General features: G+C 32.0%; 1 protein-coding gene across 1 annotated transcript; it reads left to right on the top strand.

Moving 5' to 3' along the window:
* Window positions 1-4,013: 4,013 nt before the first annotated feature.
* Window positions 4,014-18,060, top strand: LOC144856352 (uncharacterized). The gene is made up of 15 exons (XM_078714340.1): window positions 4,014-4,146; window positions 7,573-7,678; window positions 8,806-9,048; window positions 9,310-9,435; window positions 9,877-9,993; window positions 10,867-10,932; window positions 11,165-11,188; window positions 11,855-11,893; window positions 12,512-12,544; window positions 12,832-12,885; window positions 13,300-13,440; window positions 13,578-13,862; window positions 14,407-14,559; window positions 14,917-15,069; window positions 15,610-18,060. The coding sequence occupies exons 1-15, from the start codon at window positions 4,063-4,065 to the stop codon at window positions 16,338-16,340; spliced, it is 2,355 nt and encodes a 784-aa protein (XP_078570466.1). The 5' UTR covers window positions 4,014-4,062; the 3' UTR covers window positions 16,341-18,060.
* Window positions 18,061-21,987: the final 3,927 nt, after the last annotated feature.

Below are 21,987 nucleotides of genomic sequence, written 5' to 3'. Positions count from 1 at the left end.
AAAATGGTCATATCTTTGCAACGCTTAGATTAAATGAAATAATTTTAGTGTCAAATTATTTAGGAGATGCATATTAATATTCGTTCTAATGGAAAAGTTTGTCCAAAAATGGCTAGAAGTATGATTTTTGGCATTTTTGACCTTTGACCTACATATCATATAACTCCGTAACTAACAGTTGGACAAACTTTAAATAGGGCTCAAATTAATCTGAAGGTATATGTTTCTATTCAGTCTAATAAGAACTTTTTCAAGAAAATAACCCAAAATATTTTTATTGACCTTTGACCTGTATTGGTACTATACATTCCTATAATCTCAAAAACTATTGGCCGTAAAAGGTTTTTTTTGTTGAATTGTTCGAAAAATTTACATTTATATGTTGTATATAACAACATTTTATAGAAATGTAAAAGAATTCTATTTATGAACACTAACTTTGTAATTTATTAACATCACTAGCTTTTGTTATAATATTAAAATGTGTTATATATACTGATTTTAAGCACTTCACATGAATTTATCAGAATTATGTGTATTTAATATAAAGTTTTATTTTTTTGATATAAAGAAAATTTAATTATCTATCAAATAAGACCATTTTCAAATTATTATGGCTAAAACTTAATTAAATACAGGCAAAAAAGTGTATTTTTACTTGTATGAACAGCGCCCTCAATCTTCATTTTTTCCCCAAAAATGCCACATTTTTATGTGGTTTCTATAACTTAACAGGGTATAACTTTGTTTTTTACAGTAACCAGTAATTTACATACCACATTTATAACATACTAGGTCAGTTTCTCAGAAAAAAATTGAGAAAAATATTCCAATAGCTTGATATTTTTGTTGAGGTTATTATGATACACACCAAAAAATATTTTAATTTTGAGCTAAAAGTCCATCTTTTTGGTTTAATAAAAGCTATCTAGCAGATCTTAATACACAAAATTCATATTTTATTGGATAGATATTATGATTATCTTTCCAATAAAATATGCTGTTTGTGTAAGAATGTCTGTACAAGATTGTTTGTACTGGACCAAAAAGATGGATTTTTAGCACAAAATCAAAATCTTTTTTAGCGTGCACCATGTAATAACCTCAAGAAAAATATCAAGCTATAAAAATATTTTTTTCATTTTATCTCAGAAACTTACTTAGTATATGGTAGAAGGGGTATGTAAGTTACACGTCACTGACAACAAATCTTTTAAAAAGTTACAACCAGCTAAGTTTATGAAACCACATAAAAATGTGGCATTTTGAAGGAAAATATGAAGATTGAGGGCGCTGTTCATACAAGTAAAATTACACTTTTTTGCCTGTATTTAATTAAGTTTTAGCCATAATAATTTGAAAATGGTCTTATTTGATAGATAATTAAATTTTCTTTATATCAAAAAAAATAAAACTTTATATTAAATACACTTAATTCTGATAAATTCATGTGAAGTGCTTAAAATCAGTAAATATAACACATTTTAATATTATAACAAATGCTAGTGATGTTAATAAATTACAAAGTTAGTGATCATAAATAGAATTCTTTTACATTTCTATAAAATGTTGTTATATACAACATATAAATGTAAATTTTTCGAACAATTTCACAAAAAAAAACCTTTTACGGCCAATAGTTTTTGAGATTTTAGGAATGTGTAGTACCAGTACAGGTCAAAGGTCAATAAAAATATTTTGGGTCATTTTCTTGAAAAAGTTCTTATTAGACTGAATAGAAACATATACCTTCAGATTAATTTGAGCCCTATTTAAAGTTTGTCCAACTGTTAGTTACGGAGTTATATGATATGTAGGTCAAAGGTCAAAAATGCCAAAAATCATACTTCCAGCCATTTTTGGACAAACTTTTCCATTAGAACGAATATTAATATGCATCTCCCAAATAATTTGACACTAAAATTATTTCATTTAATCTAAGCGTTGCAAAGATATGACCATTTTGTTTTCAATGGGTCAAAACATTCAAATTGAGGTCAGAGGTCAAAGATAAATTTTAGAAATTTGACAACATGGGTTTTTATAACCAGCATGATTCAAATATTCATAAAACACAATGTTTACACTTTCCCCATAATCTGCACACGAAAATACATAGGGATCTGGACTAAAATGGTAAAGGGCCGAATGGTAAAAGAGCCGAAGAAGGCATGCGCAGTAACGGCGTTCCACAAGGAGCTTTCGAATTTGTTGCGGACTTCTTTAATTGTGCTTAGCTCTTCTTTAATTTCGCGTTTCTTCTTTATTTGTGCATTTCGTTTTATATTTTCATGCTTTCTTTTGTTTATATGTGATTTCTTCTTTAATTGTGCGATTTCTTCTTTAATTGTGTGATTCCTTTTTTAATTGTGTAATTCCTTCTTTAATTGTGTGATTCTGTGTTTTATAGTGTGCGTGACAGTTGTGGGCCACCGTAGTTTTTAGATATCGTCAATATAGACAATTTCAAAAAGCGTCTTTTAGTTAAATGAACATGTTTCTTTTTTTATCGTCAATATAGACAATTTTTTGCCAAATTAATATTCGATCCAATCTTTATTCGAGTATAATGATTTGCATTTAATTGATGTACTATTTCTGACTTCCTTGTTGCAGCGGCCTAATTTATGTTGTCTCCTCCCACGACACAATGGGTTGCGTAAGATAAAATGCAACCTCATCGTTGTTGTTCGATCGTTTTAACAGAAATAAAATTGTCACTCCGGTTTTGTAGCGGTAAAAAGAAGACACTTGAATGTTTAGGCCTATGCTAACAGGAAGTATTCGAAACGTCACTGACAGCCGGATACTTAGTATCACGTATAGGCCTATAACAATTTTTTTTACAAAACGACGAGCGCTGACAAAGAGTGAAATTGTATTGTAAAATGCAATTTCCAGTATTTGTTTTTAAATAGAAATTATATATATAGAATTCAAGCGTTTTATTTCAATATATAAAAATAATATAATAATAATAATAAGTCTTATCTTAAGCGCTACTGTGGGATTTATTACGAAGGCTCGTATCTCAAGGATATGATTTTATTTCTGAGTGCTATCCGTCTGAGAAATAGCTTCGGCAGAGACATTAGGACTAAAGAAAGATTATTTTAAACTTCCACAAAAACGAACAATGTTCACGTCACCGACCGACAAAGCGGCAATCAAAAACAAAATTATATATTGCTTAAATAAAGTATAAATATTGTTGGCAAAACCATAATAAATAATATGGTATTTTAGAACCTGACGCAACTTGATTAGGCCTACGGTAGTTATTTTCAACAGATTAAGCAATCAAGTTGGATTTAGGCCTACCTGGATTAGGATTATGTTATCGATCTACATTAATTCTAAGGTCTATTTTTCTTCTTTTTTGGGGTGTGGGGGGTGGTGACGAGTAGGTGAGAGATTACGTTTTAAAGCTTGTTAATACTTATAAACTTTCCATACGATCTACACTTTAACTCCCAGTTGAAATAAACATTTTTAAAAATTAATGTTATCTGCCAGTCTCGGCCAGCGTTAGGCCTAGACTTATCTACATTTTAATTCGTCTCATTGTTTAGTCTGTTATTGTTAAGCCTAATTAATTTGATGAAATGATGGCCTTATGTATGGATGCCACCGTAAATAGTATCTTTTTACTACACACCATGGATTAATAATGAGAATAAGAATAATATTTTGATTTTATCTTTTGTGGTTCACCACCACCTTTATTTATTCAATGTTTCATTACATAATCTCGAAACATTATAATATTGTATTTTAACCAATGAGCTTATCATTTAACGTAATACATATAAATCCAAAAGCAAATTACTGACAAATATGACAGTGTTACATTTATTTTGCGGTTGGTCATTTTGGCGTTTCATACGTCGGGTTGAGAGATAGAGGGAGACGTCACACCATAATTGTGTCATCATCCGCCGCCGACATCCATATCACTCAATGTCATAAAAAAATGAGCGAAGATGAGCTAGCTATAGGCCTAGCCGGTGTGTCGCCGTTCTTGTTTATGTGATGAAATCCTAAGCCTTTAAGTCGTATTAAATGGAATTGTCATATTTCACTATCCCTATTCTATTTGTATTTATTCAATATTCAATAATTTTAGCGAGTCCAGTTCAAATTAAGGTAGGTGTAAATAATCATATCCGACCAAAAAAAAACCGGGAAGCTAGGCCTACTACTAGCGGTTCAGGGACGATTCGGCCCTGAGACGATTCGGCCCGGGACTATTCGGCCCACTTTTGGTGGGACGATTCGGCCCACTTTTGGGCCGAAACATCCCACTTTGTGGGCCGAAACGTCTCACTTTAGACCAAATTCATATTCATTTTTTTGGGTATTTATCAAGTTTTTAAAGGTGTTTAACAATCCGTATTTTATTGATATTGACAATTTTGATATAATATATATAATAAATTACTAAAAAAACGTAATTTTATATTCAATTTATTACTTTGAAAACCTTGTTTATTTCGTGCATTCGCCAAGCGGCCAACAGAGGGCGTAACTTGTTTACATCGTTCGCGTGACTAAAAATTGATCATTTTCGACAATGTTTTCAAAATGTTTGCTTTATTGCATCTTTATCCCTAGTAGTACTACCCCATAGTCTCTCTGGAAATAAAGTTTGGGGAAAAAGCTTATTTTATGCTTATAAAATGCATATCAAAGCCGATAAATTTAAGTGTGCCGAATCGTCTCAGGGCCGAATCGTCCCGGGCCAAATAGTCCCGGGCCGAATCGTCCCAGGGCCGAATCGTCTCAGGGCCGAATCGTCCCGTTACCCTACTAGCCTAGGCCTTAGCCCTTATTAAGAAGGCTCGTATGGGGAAGGACTAGCGTAGGCCTACTGTAGGCTAGTCTTGCCCATTTGGACTACAGTACTAGGCCTACTACTAGCCTAGGTTTAGGTGGGATACTATGGTATAGATAGCTAGGCCGTGGCATGATCAGGTTAATTGTTAGTAAATCAGTTATAATTTTGGCTGAATTTAGCCTGTGCCGACTGACTTGACTGACTGGCAAATTTAGATGGTTTTGGTTGGGATGGTTGGTACCAAACTTATGTGTTCATTCGAATAAGATACAAATAGGCTGTAGGCCCTAGTGTATTAGTTTTATTTCATGATTTGTATTGTATTATTTATCATGACTGTAATGTAAACAAATGTTTTTATTTTATCACATACTGTAAAAAAAAACTTTTGATTGCCAATCCATCTCCAAAAACATCATGATTTGTAATTACAGTACTTAATACAAATTCCATAAACAGAGTTTTGTACTAATCCACTTTAAAAAAACATGTTACACTATTATATAAAACTATATAGGCCTAGGCCTATATATTTTTTTTAAATTTTGTATTACAGTACACTATTATTAAGTCAGAGTATATTGTGATCTACTGTATTAAATATCAACTCTTTTAAATATCAACTCCGATATATTTATTACATTTCAATGGCACAATTAAATTATTATATTATGTGTGGTAATGTTTCAACAAAAATATGCATTAGAAAAACCACCTGGAATGGATTTACGCATTGCTCAGGATATGCTTTAACCTAAGTACTGTTTTAAGAAACATGAATGTATAAAAAACACACAATCATAAATATTTGATAGGCTAGTTATTTTTCGAAGCATCAATTATGAAAAAAAAAAAAAAAAACATCGTAGATAACATTACAAAACCTATATATAAACTATCCTCGACATTTATTAAAGATGTATTGTCCCCCTGAAAAATGTTTGAATTTTGTTGAATATGCCATTTTAATGTCTGATAATAGTTATCCACTTTGAACAAAAATTGGATCTAAACAAAATTGATTTACCTGAAAACACTGTAATTTAAAGCAAAAAAGCGTCAAATGGATTTTTGATTAAATTTAACCATTTATTATGTTATTAAATTAAAGTGAAAACATTTTTTTGTTTTCGTTTTTTTTCTATGGAACTTTATTAATTCTACAAATTAACCTATTCAAAGTCTGATTTATAATATTGACTGGTTAATGTATCCAATGAACTATAAATCATTAAATGTTCAGTTTTTTGGAAACTTTCTGTTGACTGATCAGCGTTCGAAAACCCAACCCAACCCAATGTAGTGTGCGTTGTATAATAATGTTCTACTCAGCTAGCAAAATTGAAACGCTGTTTTAAAGCCTATCCTCCTGGCCTTCAAGAAGAAACACATTATTCAAATTTATTAAAAAAAATATTTGACATTAGAACAGTAAAAATAATGAATTTTTTTGTTGTTGGAGAGAATATTTCATTTGTTAAAAAATTGTAATGATTGCCTTCTAAATTTGTTTCTGTTTAAAGTTATCTTTATGATTACAATTTCACAAACCTTGACCTTATTGTGTGTCAAGTTATAATAAAAGAAATTCCTTCTAATTGTTCGTTATCACCACAAGATACACAAGGGGTAGGAACGTGTATTGTTTAAGCTGAACAATAGAAATTCCTAATACTGTATGCAAAATGAACCTGTTTTAAAATACGATTTGATATGAATGCACAATTCTTTGCTGAAAAATTGCGTTTGCAATAACACTGGTCTGCCGGCCAATGGCCAGTTAAATGCGTGGCAGATATATACTATATACTGTAGTCAAATAATGAGTCTGCTTGGCCAGTTAAAATGTCAATAAAAATCTGATAAAATAACAATAATTTTACTTAATTCACCTCTTCACAATTTCCTTATAAAATATTTAACACCTGAACTACTGTATGTATATTATGATTTCTTTTCACGTTTTAATGTTCAGGAATGTTCATTATTTTTGTTGTTCATTGGGGGTCTCCCTAATGTATACACCCATATTCTGTGACCAGTAAAAGAAGTGTCTAAAGGGAGACCTCTGTACAGTACAATTTTAATTTTCTGTTTAATATTTTTATACTGTTCTTATTAAAGTTTATTTCGTTTTTTTTTCATCATGTAAAACTAACATTTTTTCCGATTTAAATACAGTAGAACTCCTCTTTACAACACCTCAATTTAGGGGACATTTTTCCATGAAATGGGCGAGGGTCAATATTCTGTATAATACTACAGCCAACCTCTATTCAAGGGACACCCTGATGAAAAAGAGACATCTTGGAAGGTCCCGAAGGAGTCTCCTTAATAGGGGTTTATTATTAAAACTTTCAGAAGATCAGGACTTTTTTTCCCCAAGCTATCACATTTTTAACTAAACTTGATTTATTGTATTGACAGACAGCACATTTTTTTATTTTATGGTACTTTAAATACAAAAAAAGAGAAATACTCTAAAGGTTTTTCAACTCTTTTAACAATCATACATTACATAACACTGTAATTATTAGCAACATTCCATGGGTATTTCCTAATTGGTAAATTTATTATGATGACTCATTCCAATCATAAAATCTGGTTCCAAAGGTCAGATAGTGGATTTTAATAATAATAATAATCAAGTTTTATTAGGTTGACTCATGGAGTTATAACTCCATGGTTGACTATAGACAATCATGTCAATTACCTATTTTTATTTTGGGTTACAGGTGAAAAGAGCAAACATCTGCGATAATGTTGAATGCCTTCCTGGACACCAGTGTTGCAAGGGAGGTAGAGACGCTTGTGGTGGAAATGAGTGTGAACCATGTATAGGTAATTTGATATACAATTTTATAATCTTATCTAACATTTCAGATGGTTCCTCCTGTTAATATATACTGTACCTACAGTAAGCAATTCAAATGACAGTAACCAGTGTATTAAATTGTTTTTACTGGACATGAAGTCTGGAATAAATTCTTCTAAGCTGCTTTCACATCGCGCCCAGATTTGGTCCGGTGCCTTGAAAAAATTATCATAGAAATTGGCTTCACACCAAATTTGTACGATTTTAATCATTTTAATCCATACTTGATTCGGACTCCGAATTATATTTCTTCACTGAAATCATACATTTGTATTCTTTTGACCAATCAACAGTGATTATGAATGACCTCGCTTGACAACAGATAACCGTATTCATGTTCGATGTGAAAGCATGCACAATGTTCGCAATATTTTCCTCAGGGCACCGGACCGAATGCAGACGCGATGTGAAAATAGATTATAGTCTACAGGGCTATCCACAAATTATCTAAATTCAGGCTGCCTACTGGAATTTTACACTGGCATCCACAGAAATAAATGTACCAACCTATTTACAGTACCTACCTATTTACCTACCTACTTAAGTGCCTACCTTGTCATATTCTGCCATTTGGCAGGTCCATGAAAGTCTGCTTTCTCTATTTAGTGCTTATTCTTTTAGTTCCATTTGTGTATTACTACTTTTATTTTTTAATCTACTGTATCAAGCATAGCTACTGTATCTTTCCTTGTTTTACCTTTGTACTGTATCTTCCTTCTATCTATCACAATTTTCAATTATAATCCTTCCTATCCTTTTCATTATCTGCCTCTCCTTCTCTCTATCAATTTGTCCTTATTTCTTCTGAGTGTTTGTATTTTTCTCCAGCACCACATCTCAAAGGCTTCAATACTAAATATTTCCTGCGTAAAAGAATATTCATTAAAATCTGTTCAATATTAATTATTCACTGTCCTTCTCAAAGATAGAAACCCTATTCTCAAGGCAAACATACTGTAAGCCCTACACAATGATGTACACATCATCTTCTATCATTTTTTTGCCATGACCTCTGACAGGATTTGAACCCAAGAATCTGCCAATCATCAACCCCAATTACATTTCTATTTAAATTATTGTCTTATCTCAATAGATGGAACATTCTCATCTGGTAAAGTTGGAGAATTTTGTGAAAATTGTCACAATTGTCTCCAGGGCGAAGACAAGATTGAGGAGTGTACTCGTGAAAAAGACACGGTTTGTAAGTGTCCATATGGAAAATACATCACCAGCTTTAGCACATGCGTACCGTGTGACGAATGCAATGAAAAAGATTGTAAAATAGTATGTAACACAACAACAACGCCAACACCGCTAAAAAAGTCCACAACACCTGGTAAGTTTCAATCGATTAGGAAATCATTCTCAATTTGGCAACCAAAACTAATTATATGATGATCAGGAAAACATTGTGGTTGTTTAGAAAATTGAGAAATATACCTCAAATGTAGTTTAACAAATACAACTTAAATTTATGTTAATTTATGTTAGCAACTCTGATCTTTACTACACTACCTGGATTTGTGAAAACATAATTTTTAATAATTCGATCATTATTTGGACTATGTAATTTATTTTTATTTATTACTTTTCACAGCTAGAACCACTGTAATGACAACACCGAGTCAAACAACATCCACGTCTATTCCACCTACCACCGATATCCAAGAAGAGGGTTCATCGTGGAATTATGTATACCTTGTGCCAATTATTAGCTCTCCAGGTAAGGCTCCCCTTAATGTTATGTCGATTTGTGCTTATCAATTATCTAGTGGCATGACAACTGTGTTACTATCAGTGAATTACAACCACCTCTTGTATTGTGCACACGTAGAGTATATAAGCTCATTCATGCTTTTAAATTTTGTTGAGTGGAATAATTCAGTAATAAGGACCAAAATTTAGTGCATGAGAATTACACCAAGCTAGTCACCTAGCTTTCGTGGCTCAGTCCTTATTCTGTGCCTACTACATTCTGTTTTATTGAATTTTTTTTTTTTTTTTTAGTTTTGGTTTTCTGGCCGAATGAGTTTTTTTTTTGTCTTAACAAAACCCCAGATAAACCCAGATAACTATAAATGATCACACATCTAAAATAAGAACATTCAGTTTCTGGGTGATTTTTTAATGTACTGTATTTGTTATTCTTGTTTAATTTTTTTAGTGTCTGTTATCTTTGTTATTGGCGGTTTATGGATCTGTGCTAAAAGGAGTTTGTGCTGCTGGACTAAGAAATCTCGAGAATTTTGGGCAGATTATTGTCCCTGTTGCTGTAAACATTGTAGGTTTTTTATTTTATCGATTTACAACGATTGTTTATGAATTACTGTATGAAGGTTTTGATATCATATGTTGATATTTATTACTATTTAATTCTTAAATACACACATCACTGGTGTCACTTTCAGGTACATGCAAGCAACTCAATGGTGATACCTCATTCCCTTTCTTCAACCTACATATCCACCAGTATTCCAATCTTCTACACCACAATCTTTGCAGCAATAAATAATTTGAGAATCATAAACTTGTAAAAATGAAATAAAAAGAAAACAATATTATTTGCATCTGTAGTTATGGCCCCAGCTGAATTTGTTATTCTTCTGTGTTTTAATAGAACAAAAACATGTTTTATATAGAATTGTAATTGTAGTTGCTTTTCATCAGGATGTTTGCTCTACTCTGACGTCATTTGTACTTTATACTAAGTACATTAAGAATACTTTAGTGGGACTCAAACCCACGACCTTCAGATCACTATCGTGGCGTTCATACCTCTAGACCACCGAGCTTACGCTGATGGCTACAGGTTAGAATCGAGCCCAAGTAAGCAGTGGGTACTGCACCAACAGGGTTGTAATTGTTTGTATCTACTGTGGAGTAGCTTTGCATGTTTCATATAATTGTCAATAATATATTTTGATTTTAAGGCAAAGAAACACAAAGTAAGGATGTAAAAAAGGACGCAATGTTCAAAAATGTAAAAAAAATGTAATTAACAACATTACAGTAATTAAACGAGTGAGTGGCGAAGTGGTTAATTCTACATTCCTATAAATTCTTTTCTTGGTTTTTTAATATGTGTCTGAGGTTTTTATGTGTTGTTTTAAAAGACCAAAAAGTTTTATCAATCAAATAATTATTTTGCTTTTAGGCAATGACGAAGCTGACCGAAATCCTACAACCATGAATCATAGTAATAACGTATATAATATAACAGGTAGGTAAAACATTAGTACTGTACTACAATAATGTAAATATGATTTTATTGGATTTTATTTTTTATTTTATTTAAAACACCAATATCTTTTAACATTTATTTATTTTGTAGTGTTTTTTTTTTCAGTTCTCCCAGTTATAAAACTCATTAAAACATCACAAATAATTTGTTTTTACTTTATTTAATATATAAGTTATACTAATAATATTGGTTATTTTTTTTATAATTTTAGGTGACAATGCAATTCTCAATTTTGGTAAGCTATCAAGAAAGGTACAGAGTTTACATAGAGAGATAAAGAAACATATTATAAAGTGAATGGTATGGGTGAACACTGGTGTCAGGAGTTCAGTACTGTATACCACTGATGAAAGTTCTCTTTGCTAGATGTGAGCAGGTGGTGAAAAAGTGGTGAAAGCCAAATTGATCATTTTAATTGGTAGGAAAAATGACCAAAGAGCAGGCTAATGGATTGGATGATAGAGTGGAAGGAGAAGGGGAAAATACAACTTTTTGAACTATTTAAAAATATTTAATGTCCTACTTTTTGATAAAGCATTTAGCCAAAATAGTTATCTATATTCCTAACCGAAAGTTTGTTCTCCATCTTCCCTTAAATTGCATGAGGATACTTGTACCATTCAAGCTGAGATACCTTTTATTCCATTTAGGCGTAACAGCTATGAGCGCTCACTGGCTAAACCCAGGGGCCCCAGAGCATGAGCAGCCCAATGCAATTACCCAGCGTTGAACCATAGGCCTTTTTCCCCTGTGTTACGCCACTGCCTACTGTATGTTATAGTGACAAAATTTCTTTGCTACTATCAAATGCCACGTTTATTTTGGTAATTCTCGGATGGGTTAACAGTTAATAATTATGATATAAATATGCTATTTTAAAAAAACAATGAATTTGTTTTAGGTGACAACCTAACAATAAATGGAACAGCTCCATTGCCAGGTATTGTTCATAATTTCTTGTTTTCTACACAGAAGTGATTTGTTTTTATTGCAATACTGTTACATTTTAATGTTTGTTTTTTTATTTGCCTTTCTGTATGTTTAAATTTTATGTGTAGTTTTTCTGTGAATTTGTCTACTTTTGATCCGTCATTTTTAATGTTTCAATCTTTGTAATACAATATTTTCAGACCTTTAATAAATAAATAATTAAGTGTTACAGAAATTCATTCATTTTAAACCCTATTGCACTGTCTTTGATTTTTTTAAATCCAATCAAATGACGTCATGATCAATAAAATCGTTGTATTTCACGATATTATTGCTTTTACTAATCAAGACGTCATTTGATTGGACGTGTGAAAAATATTATTTTCATAAAAGAAAGCATAGATGGTTATCCTATAGTTCTACAATAAAAACTTTTTAGATTTCTTTTGTTTTATGTATGAAAAATGTGTGTTTATTTATCGGCCATCGTTATTGTCGTAGTGTAAATGAGTTTTTACATAATAAAATCTTCCAACTGCTTGCACTTTAATTTGTTGTTGCAGATACAGCACTTTGCTGAAGCTTTGTGCAGGACTATAATAAGTGATTTTTTTCTCTTTTTTTTAAGCTGGTGACAATAGCAGCAGCAGAAGTCAATCAGGTACAGTTCATTATATATTATTTCACCACATGAAATCGGTTCTTGCAGATTTTCTCATCTCATCACATTTTTGTTATACAAGAACACAGATCCGTTTCAAATGTTAAAAAAACTCCCTAAAACAAAGTTTCTGACACCGTATAAGTGTACAGCTTATTGCAGATTTTAGAGGTTTGCTGTCAAATAGGATCTGTGCCCATGCTAATATAGTATAAATTCACTACCTGCTTGCAGCACTTGAATGAATAAACAATAACAATCATAAACTTAATTTTTGTTTATTTTAGATTCAGTAGATAGTGTATATTATTCAGCTGAAGAGGAGTTAAGTGTAAATGATTGTGAGTATATTCTTACTACTAATAGGGTTTTAAGTTTCGTACTATAATCCTAAATAGTAGTACACCACTAACGCACAAATTCAATTCTGGCAGTGTACACTTTTAAAGTTGATTAAATCCCATTTTTTACCTTGTGACTTCATTTTTTTTGTAGGATGCAAAATTACAGAAATACAGAAATATTCCACATTAGTATGGGACTAGCTCTCTCTCCCCTCTCTTACAAGTAGCACTTTATAATTGTATTTTCCAAAATCAGAAAAGTTATGTTCGTAATCCTATGTGATTTGATTGTGGGAATTGATTCCCTCTCAAGCCCATTTAATTGAAAGTATCACCCTAACCATTGGTACTTTAACTATTACCACTACATTATTTTTATATACTGTATATTTAAATTATTTCAAATTTTAGCATGTGCAGCACAAGATCCTCAGCATCGTACGGCCTCCAGTGTTAAAAGATCTGGGAAGTCGCTTCATACAAGGTTATTCAGCCAAGGTCCCTCTAATCTTCCTGATGTGCCTGAATATGTTCTACCTGAATGGTGTTTCCGTAAGCATTTTTAAATATTTTTTTAATATTTTGTAATTTCTTAATTTTATTTATTGAAGCAGAACATACTTTACTTGAAGTGAACTCTATCATTAAAATTTATTCAACTTTTGCATTTGTATTGTTTGCTTTCATAGAGGATGAGGCAAGGGTTGAAGTTGAACACATATCAGAAATATCAATGCATATTGGAAACCAGGTAGCAAGGATTGGTGATATTCTTGGCTTATCTAATGGTGAAGTAGATAACATTAAACATAACAATTCAGATCTATCAGACCAAAATTTTGAAGTTTTAAAGTTGTGGTTGCTAAAGAAAGGTGTTGATGCTACAAAAGGTATCTTTGCTCGTGCTCTTAGTCGGGTTGGATTAGCAGAACTTGCAAAGGATTATTTATGGTCTGACCAAGAATGGAAACAAGGTAGGTTTAAGGTTAATTTTTTCCAGAATCACAATTATATTATTATAAATAAAGGCAAATGTAATTGTAACCAAAGGAGCACCAATTCAGATGCCACAAATTTTATTCAAAAATTCAAGTATAGAAGCCCTGGTTGATGGGTGTTATGACTATTTATTTCACTCCCCAACGCATATACTGTAAACTTACATTACGTAGTGATCGTTACATTACATTACAGTACATTACAAATTTGATATAGCGCTCTTAGAATGAAACCATTATCAAAAGTGATGTACATCGAAATTATGTTCCATAAACTTTTTGGAAAAGAAACGTTTTTTGTTTATATTTAAAGCTATCAAAGTTAGTTTCAGACCGAATTGGCACTGGAAGATCGTTCCATAACCGTGGACCTGAGAAGCCTAAAGACCTCTCAGCAAAGGTTCTCCTGGTTGTTGTGGAAACTTCTAGTGAACGTTCTCAGTTTACTAGAACAAAAGCTAAAATCTACATTGGCTTGTAAAAACATTTTTTTGTAAATATTTGATTATTTTTATTGAAGATAATGAAAATGAGCCGCTATTGAGTTCAGGGACATTAGCTGTTACAAAAGAGAGTGCGAGACAAGACACCTCTGGATCAAACTTACCTGATGTGCATGATCCATCTTCAAGCAAAGATGATCCACCTGAACCTAGTACAAAGTGGTCTGAAGGTAAGAGTTTTAAAGAACTTAATGTATAATTCAATCTTTCCTTTTGAAACTGAAATGTTTGATGTGAATCTTCTTGTAATCTACTTTTATTCCATAGCATAATTGTAAATAACGTTCGCTTGACTTGGATGGTAACAACCAAGTATAATTAATAACATTTTGGAAAGAAACTGGCCACCCTACCACATAATGCCAAGGCTTAGTACAATGAGCTCCTAACAGTTTATTCCCCTACGTCTATCCTACATAATTGTAAGCTTCACAAAAAAATGAGTGTTTTACTATTAAAACATTTTTTAAAATCTACATTGTCTTGTAAAAACATTTTTTGTAAATATTTGATTATTTTTATTGAAGATGATGAAAATGAGCCGCTATTGAGTTCAGGGACATCAGCTGTTACAAAAGAGAGTGCGAGACAAGACACCTCTGGATCAAACTTACCTGATGTGCATGATCCATCTTCAAGCAAAGATGATCCACCTGTACCTAGTACAAAGTGGTCTGAAGGTAAGAGTTTTAAAGAACTTAAAGGACAACTTGACTGAGGACCATATTTTTACAACGTATTAGGGATGTACATATGATTTCAGAACAATCACAAGATTAAGGATATCGCCGCACGTGCTCCCCGTACAGCCGTCGCCGTAAATTGCTGTGACGTCACAGATGCATCGCAAAATCTACTTAATGAGTCCAGATAAGCAAAAGAAAAAAAAAAAATTGCCAGACTTTGCCAGAAAACTCAGACATAAATTTTGCGATGCATCTGTGACGTCACAAATTTACGTCGACGGCTGTACGGCGAGCATGTGCCAAGGCTTAGTACAACGAGCTCCTAACAGCTTCTTCCCCTACGTTCATCCAATATAATTGTAAGCTTCACAAAAAATGGCTGTTTTACTATTGAACCCTTTATTTATTTTTTCATGGCCAAACACACCTACTGTGAATATGTAAATATATTTATCAATTATATTGGCCAATTATATTGGCTGATTTATTTTTTTCAGTGAGATTTTTAAATAAAGATAATATTTTGTTTTATAGGAGATTTTGATGGAAAGGACTGGAGGGAAGAAAGCACATGGCAAGAGATCTTGGATATTATGTTAACACTTGTAAACATATTTAGGTTCAAGCAAGATTTCACTGCACTAAAATTATTTTGCAGTGCTATAAAGTTAAAACAACCCGCTCTTGAAAATGTAAAAAGCTGTCAATATTTTAAAGAGGAGCATGATTTGAATATAACAGCTTTATCAATGTTGGAAGATTCACAGTTTAGAAACCTGAAACCCATAAATGTACCAAGTGAATCTGATTCTTTATTCTATACTGCATCTTTCTTGTACAATGGTTCATATAATCATGTCCTTGAGTTTAAAGTACGTACTATAATTGAGATGGTTTGTCACAAAGATAACTATTTGAAAAATGGTGCACTTATCCGTTATTGTAAGAAGTTCGGGTGTTACAGCGGGATAGATAGAAAGAGTTTCTTTCAACGTTCAGTCATATGTTTATTAAGTGATAAATTCCCAATGGCACTATACTACTTATTGCACAGTCTACCCGGAAACCCATTCTATTTGTTCGGTGTAGCGTCTGTTTTAAACTGCACTTTGCATTACATTTATCCTGATAGGTATTCATCAAAACTGAATGCAAAAAATATACTTATCACTCCACATAAAAAGATCGAAAATCCAGCCACAGTTTTTGTTATGGGATACATATATGAAGAAACATCATATATGCCTCTTCTTAAAGCATCATAAAGCAAATAACTCTTGTTCAAATCCCATACAGTAGTATTTGTATCTGTTTCATAAAAACAGTTTTAGGTAGGAATATGTGTATGCTTCTTAAAGCATCAGAAGTAAATATTTAAAGCAAATAACTGCTAAAATAAAATCCCATACACTACAGTAGAGTAATATAACATCAAAGAGTCTGTGTAAGTAGGCATTAACAATTCTAAAAATTCCGAAAGCAAAATTATTGGAAAAATTTCATCTGGTTTTACAATAGGTATAACAAGGAATTCATTTTGTAAAAACCATTAAATTATAATCGAACTTAGAGAACGTTTCGAAACCTGGCAGGTTTCATTCTTAACTGGCGTTTCATCGTCTGGCGTTGTTTATCCTATGATGACGATGAGTTGGTAAGGCGCCACCAATATGTCCAAAAGCCAACAAGTAAATTACAATTGTTAGTTCATTTTAAATAATCAAATGCTTATATTTGGTTTGTAAATATGTATATTGTATTTGCCTGTAGAATTAGTATATGTGTGAAGGATAACTTGTGCTTTAATGCTTTGGGTTTAAAGGTTTAATCAAAAACCATCAAAGCTCATCGAGAAAGACAGTTGTCTCAAAAGATGTTGTATTCCAGAACTGTTTTATATAAAATGATGAGTGTGATAGTAAACTGCGTATGCCAATGGTCTTTCAATTCATAATCGGTCTTTCAATTCATAATCATTCTTTCAAAAGCATGCACTAAAAGATTGTAGAATGATAGTTTTAAAAATGTTTAATAATGGTTTGTTAATTTACTCATTTTAGCCTTGTATAATTTGACTAATTTTGACTGCTTTGTGGGATTTTAATTGATAAATAGATTATACCTTGAATACTAAATGCTGCTTTTAGGAAATAAGACATATAATAGACATATTCTGATGTAAGAGGTTCTGAGACAAAAAAGTTATTTTGTACTTTAAATGGCAATGGTAATTTTTAAGTATATTTCTATTATTTCCCTGTAAGAAACTCCCATTCAATTGCACCATATTCAGAGTGAAAAAAGAGTTAATGTCTAACAGAACACATGTCTAATGGTAGAGTATATGAAGCAGAAGAAGAAGTCACAGTTTGACAACTTTTTCCACTCTGATGTGTGTTTTCTCATTAACTATTTATACATTATTTGCTTCATAGATTTTCTCTCTTTCCTTTAAAATCTTACTTCATTGTACAATACTGTTTTTTATGTAACCATTATTAAATTGATTGTAAATAAAATTTAAAGAAAGAACATTTTATAACTACCTACTAATAAAGATATTTTGAATTTTAATGTTGTATCTGTTTCATAAAAACAGTTTTAGATAGGAATATAGAAAAAGAATGTTGTGTTTTATGTGTATGTAATTTTACATTGGAACTGTTTACATATGATTGAAGATATTGGTCTAGTTATTGTAAGGAGCATTTGTTTTAAAATAATCAGTGTAATTTTTAAACAAAATATAATGACAGTTGATAAATTAGAATTTTACTGTAAATAACTGAATACTAATATTTTAAAACATATTTATATATATCGTAATCTATAATAGATTAACATTTTTTTTAACTTATTAATAATAAAGTACTATATGTGTACACCTCTTAGAGAGGTGCTCAGGTTGTTGAATATGATGTTAAGTAATTGTCTATGTAAGATATTTATAATAATAATATTTATTCACTTTGACCAAAGATTGGATCGAAAGACCTGAAAAATTAAAATTTAAAGCAAAAAAATGACTAAAGTCAATGTGTTTGGTTGAATTTAACTGTTTGTTTTGTCTTTTTATAAGTGACAAATATATTTGTTTTATAACCATCATCATCATTTTTCTTGTTTTTTGGGGGGACAATGAATTTTTAAATAAACATACATTTTTCAAAGACGTTATAATACGTTTTTACATATCGTCAATATAGACAATTTAAAGAAGCATCTTTCAGTTTAATAAACATGTTTTTTTTGCCAAATTAACATTCGATCCAATCTGCGCTGTATCCCCTCGTCGGAGAGCCTATCTGCCCCCACTCCCCGTCTGGGAAACGCGAGTACTTTTTCGTCGGGGAATATGATATACAGTAAAAATCATTCGCTTTCACTTCGTATAACTTCAGCGTCTAGAACAACCGCGACGTTCCATTTTTTTTAGTAAGTCGGATCCCGAGCGGAGGGCTATTGCACTTTATATGCATGCGTTATTGCCAGCGATCTAATAAACAATGAATAGGTACGCACTTGTCTGGCGGTTCCCCTTTGTACGAATTGTTTAACATTGGGCCTGCTCCATTGCGGTTTACGTGTGATATCATGTTCCATCCAGGGACCAGAATGTGTACTGTACTAGTTACTTTCCAGGCGAAGTTTACAGCCGCGTCATGTCAGTCGTGTACTGTGTATCGACGTACGCAATACAGCAAAAGGGTACGAATAATGTTGGCGATCTATTGTTCGTATATATGTCCGATTAAAAAGTTGCTTAAACGGTAAAATTTCGATTTACCAAATGATACGTCTATGGCTTGATAAAAAATATGATTAATTTTGTTAGCTGGTATAAAAACTGCGATATCTCCGTGAAAATTTACTCGATTTTTAAACGGTTTTTTCGAGAAAAAAGCTCAAAGAACAATGAACAACTGCACAAAGGTCATGCTTCACTATTAGTCCAGGAGTATTAGACTTTGAGGTAGAAATAAATATGCTAAAGCTGAATTTTTCAGGATAGGTCCCTAATGTTGTCTGAAACAACATACTAAAAGTCCCCGGGTTTCCCCGTTGTGCTTCTACCCGATTGGGCCATTTTTCAAAATGGCGGCCATCTTAAAATTATTTACCATATGTTGACAACCAGTAGGTGTAAGTAAACAATCTTGGTGTCAAAATACTCAGAAGACCCATATTTATATTCACTGTAATGGAAAAGTTTAACAAAAAATGGTCAGAAATGCCTGTTTTGACCTTTGACCCTAAATTTGGATTATCTCAATATCTCATCAACGACTGGCCGTAGAGACGTCAAAGTTGTCCCAAATTATTCAGAATGCCCAACTTTCTATTCACTTTAATGAAAGAAAAACACTAAATTCCTTTAAAAACCTTCTATTCTGACCTTTGAACTATTGACCTAAGCATATTTTAATTTTATAGACATCTTGGTGATCGATAGGAGTACACAAGCGAAATTGGTGTCAAAATACTCAGAAGACCCACATTTATATTCACTGTAATGGAAAAGTTTAACAAAAAATGGTCGGAAATGCCTGTTTTGACCTTTGACCATAAATTTGGATTATCTCAATATCTCATCAACGACTGGCCGTAGGGACTTCAAAGTTGTCCCAAATTATTCAGAATGCCCAACTTTCTATTCACTTTAATGAAAGAAAAATACCAAATTCCTTTAGAAACCTTCTATTTTGACCTTTGAACCATTGATCTGGTCATATTTTATACCAAAATTGTATAGAAATCTTGGTGATCGATAGGAATAGGAATTTGGTGTCAAAATACTCCAAAACACCCATGTTTCTGTTTACTCTTATAGAAATAATGTACTGAATGCGATTGAAAGTGTTTTGACATTTGACCCTAATAATTACATTTTAATGAGAATTAGTCTATTTCGTGCCTAGCTTACCTGTATAAACCGACAATAGCCCGTGCTCTCCAGAGGGAGGGCTTAGATGCAAAAAGTTAAATTTAAGTTGACATAAAGATAGACAGAATCTAACAATTCATCAGTATGGCCATTGCCATGAGAGGTAAAATTCATTCCAAATTGCTCAGATGCTAAACAGACAAACCAAGCCCCAATTTTAAACTATATATATATGATACATTTTACTGTCTGTTTGGGCTTTAGCCTGTTTTCACTTCTTTTATTCATTAGTAACCAAACAAATTTTATTATTTATTTATTATTTAAGGTTAGAAATTAGTCCTCCAAAAAATGCCACGCCTTCTCTATATGGCTAATGTCCATGTTTAAACTTTGGAGCTACACCAATTCTGAAATGTTTCCTCTTCGGCAGTGTCATTTAATATATAGCAGAGACCACTACTGGTTGATTTGACACACACTTATTGGTAAAATTGGTTTTTTTTTTTCAATTGAGCTGCACTATTACATTTCTTTGTGTATATAGGTCTGGAGTACATAATTCATCTTATAACATTTTTTAAATTGTCTAAAACTGCACACTGTACATAGTCACCCACCCAACCATTTATCAAGGTCTCAGTCTAAGTCTCATTTTAGGCTCTAGTCATACCTCCGATTCTTATCTGATATGATGCAATTTAATTTTAAAAGAATTATTGCATTTATCTTTAAGATGTGAACATTTTTCTCTGTTTTTTTCCAATCAAAATTCTCTAAAAATCGAAAATACTTCAGGACTATAATTATGATGGTTAATAAAATAAGGGCATGAAAATCTGTTGAAGACCATAACAACTTTACAGTGACAATTTTTTATAATTCATCTTGATAGATTTGTAAGAGTTTCATATTGTATTTTATTATTTAGGTGATTTGTCAAATGACACATTGTGACCCTTTGATACCTGAAATTATGGCCTCATATCTATATTGATGAATAGCATTATTCGTCCATCGGACATTTTTTTCTGGGCTGTTTCGGATAAATTTGACATCTCATGGCATGATGAATGGTGTGATATGTCCATCATGCTATTTGGGACTTAAATTATTAAATTATAATGTAGTGATTAAAGTCAAAGGTAAAAAAACATGGGTGTTTAGAAATATTTTGACAACAAATTCGCTTATGTATTCCTATCGATCACCAAGATTTCTATATATTTATGATATAAAATACTGTATTGGCCAGATCAATAGTTCAAATGGCAAAATAGGTGGTTTCTAAAGGCTTTTAGTATTTTTCTTTAACTACAGTGAATAGAGAGTTGGGCACTCTTCTTAATTTAGGACAATTTTGAAGTCTCTACGGCCAGCAGTTGATGCGGTATTGAGATAACCCAAATTTAGGGTCAAAGTTATAAATTTTTAAACCAATTTCGTATCCTATCGATCACCAAGATGTCTATAAAAATAAATATGCCTACGTCAATAGTTCAAAGGTCAAAATAGAAGGTTTCTAAAGGTTTTTAGTATTTTTCTTTCATTAAAGTAAATAGAAAGTTGGGCATTCTGAATAATTTGGGACAACTTTGAAGTCTCTACGGCCAGTCGTTGATTAGATATTGTGATAATCCAAATTTAGGGTCAAAGTTCAAAACATGCATTTCCGGTCATTTTTTAAAAAACTTTTCCATTATAGTGAATATAAATATGGGTCTTCTGAGTATTTTGACACCAATTTCGCTTATGCACTCCTATCGATCACCAAGATGTCTATAAAATTAAAATATGCTTAGGTCAATAGTTCAAAGGTCAGAATAGAAGGTTTTTAAAGGAATTTAGTGTTTTTCTTTCATTAGAGTGAATAGAAAGTTGGGCATTCTGAATAATTTGGGACAATTTTGAACTCTCTACGGCCAGTCGTTGATAAGATATTGAGATAATCCAAATTGATGGTCAAAGGTCAAAACAGGCATTTCCGGTCATTTTTTTAAAAACTTCTCCATTACAGTGAATATAAA

Source organism: Antedon bifida, chromosome 11 (assembly GCF_963402885.1).
Source record: "Antedon bifida chromosome 11, ecAntBifi1.1, whole genome shotgun sequence".
Classification (NCBI taxonomy): Eukaryota; Metazoa; Echinodermata; class Crinoidea; order Comatulida; family Antedonidae; genus Antedon; species Antedon bifida.
This window is presented reverse-complemented; position numbering and strand designations above follow the sequence as displayed.

Excerpts from the sequence above, each read along its gene's own strand:
- LOC144856352 (XM_078714340.1), top strand. The coding sequence starts at position 4,063 with ATGGAATTGTCATATTTCACTATCCCTATTCTATTTGTATTTATTCAA. Across the intron at positions 9,994-10,866 it reads TCCCTGTTGCTGTAAACATT|GCAATGACGAAGCTGACCGA; the intron begins GTAGGTTTTTTA and ends TTTTGCTTTTAG. Across the intron at positions 11,894-12,511 it reads TGGAACAGCTCCATTGCCAG|CTGGTGACAATAGCAGCAGC; the intron begins GTATTGTTCATA and ends CTTTTTTTTAAG.